The sequence below is a fragment of the Poecilia formosa genome, unplaced genomic scaffold (assembly GCF_000485575.1).
Source record: "Poecilia formosa unplaced genomic scaffold, Poecilia_formosa-5.1.2 Scaffold1172, whole genome shotgun sequence".
In the NCBI taxonomy this organism is placed as follows: domain Eukaryota; kingdom Metazoa; phylum Chordata; class Actinopteri; order Cyprinodontiformes; family Poeciliidae; genus Poecilia; species Poecilia formosa.
Window position 1 is genome coordinate 23,397 of NW_006801111.1, and position 1,650 is coordinate 25,046.

At 34.7% G+C, this 1,650-nt stretch overlaps 1 protein-coding gene across 1 annotated transcript in view; it reads right to left on the reverse strand.

Moving 5' to 3' along the window:
• LOC103132632 (lanC-like protein 2) overlaps nucleotides 1-1,631 on the reverse strand; it is a 16,865-nt gene extending 15,234 nt beyond the window's left edge. The window contains exon 1 of the mRNA XM_007544433.2: nucleotides 1,019-1,631. Coding sequence (XP_007544495.1) covers nucleotides 1,019-1,177 — 159 coding nt within the window. The 5' untranslated portion in view covers nucleotides 1,178-1,631. The remainder of the gene's footprint in view (nucleotides 1-1,018) is intronic.
• Between the last annotated feature and the right edge of the window lie 19 nt (nucleotides 1,632-1,650).

The window sequence follows — 1,650 nt, forward strand, 5'->3', positions numbered from 1 at the left end:
ATATCTATATTGGCTAGAGCTAGACATATACTGAATGCTGAATCTCTTCATATTCTATATAACTCTCTGATTTTACCATATTTATCATATTGCTGTGAAGTATGGGGAGTCAATTACAAGAGCTCTTTACATCCGATAACCGTCCTACAGAAACAAGCCATTAGAATCATCCATAATGTTGGTTATTATGAGCATACAAACCCACTCTTCATAAAATCTAGAATTCTCAAATTTAACGAGCTTGTAGAATTGAAAATGGATCAATTTATGTTCAAAGTATCTAAAAATTTGTTACCTGAGCACATACAACGTATGTTTTCTGAAAGAGAAGGGGGATATAATTTAAGGGGCTATTCAAACTTAAAGCTCCGCAAGTTGCGAACAACAAGAAAAAGTTTTTGTATTTCAATTAAAGGTGTAAAGTTATGGAACAAATTAGATGACGACTTAAAACTAAGCAATAGCTTAATACAATTTAAAAGAAAATATAAAGAGATCATTTTCAATAGAGATAAACATATGAGTAAGAGAAAGTAATAATGTGTGCATTGAGGAGAACAACTTGGGGTAAGGGTTTGAAAAGACAAACCAGTATAAAAAGGGATAATGCATAGCTATATATTAGTAATTGCTGACAGCTACTCTGACTTTTAATTTATTGATTATTTCTTTTTTTCTTCTTTTTTTAAAATAACAGTAGTACTGTAAGTTTTCAAGTGTTTATGGGGTAGGAGTTAATAAGTTTTTACTTCTTCCTACCCCATTTTGAGCATATGTTAACTGAAACAAATATTTATTTTTTCTTTTCTTCTTTTCTATTCACTTTTCTTATTGTGTACTATATTACTTTTTATATTTGTATCATGTTCGAAATAAAATTTCAAATTTCAGTCTCAGCTGTAAAAGTGCCTGAAGAAGCTTCAGAAGTTAAAATTAATGAAATGACACAGCATGCAACACTGTTCCTACAAAGCAATGAGGAGTCAGGATTGTGCTTGCGATAGACAGAGCGGCTCACCTTGTAAGCCATAATGAGCAAGTGGATGACACCTGGAGCTCCATGACACCAGTGTACCAGCCGGTCACTCTCGTTGCTTAGCGACGATGGGAAGTTCCCGGATCGAAACCTCTTGTGGCGGACGTAGTCAATGCTGGGGCGGACCAGCTCCGCCAGCATGGTTGGGTGGAGCCTGGCTCCGGGCTCAACAGAGAAACATTCAAATCACTGCTCATCCATCTCCATGGTTACACAGGAGGATAACAGAACAGGAACTGGTAATGGCAGACATAGACCTAATTGACTTGTGAAACCTAAAGTTATGGGAAATGTGTCCTCCTGTTACCCATTTCTAAAATGTGCTTTTGCTAATAGAACGTTCTAAAAACTAGTATAATATTCATTTAATCAAAAACATAAAATAAGTTCACCATAAAGGAAATTATGTATCATTCTATTGAGGGAAAAGCAGCCATTCACCAAGACCTGGACAGTGACCATTATGGATTAGTTGTAAATCTTCAAGCAAACCTATTAGATCATTGTGAAAGTGTGATAGTTTTGATAAATACAAATTACTTCACATGAAGAAATTATCTTTAATCCTTCAGCTGTTACATATAAACCATACTATTATGAATCAAATTAAGCAG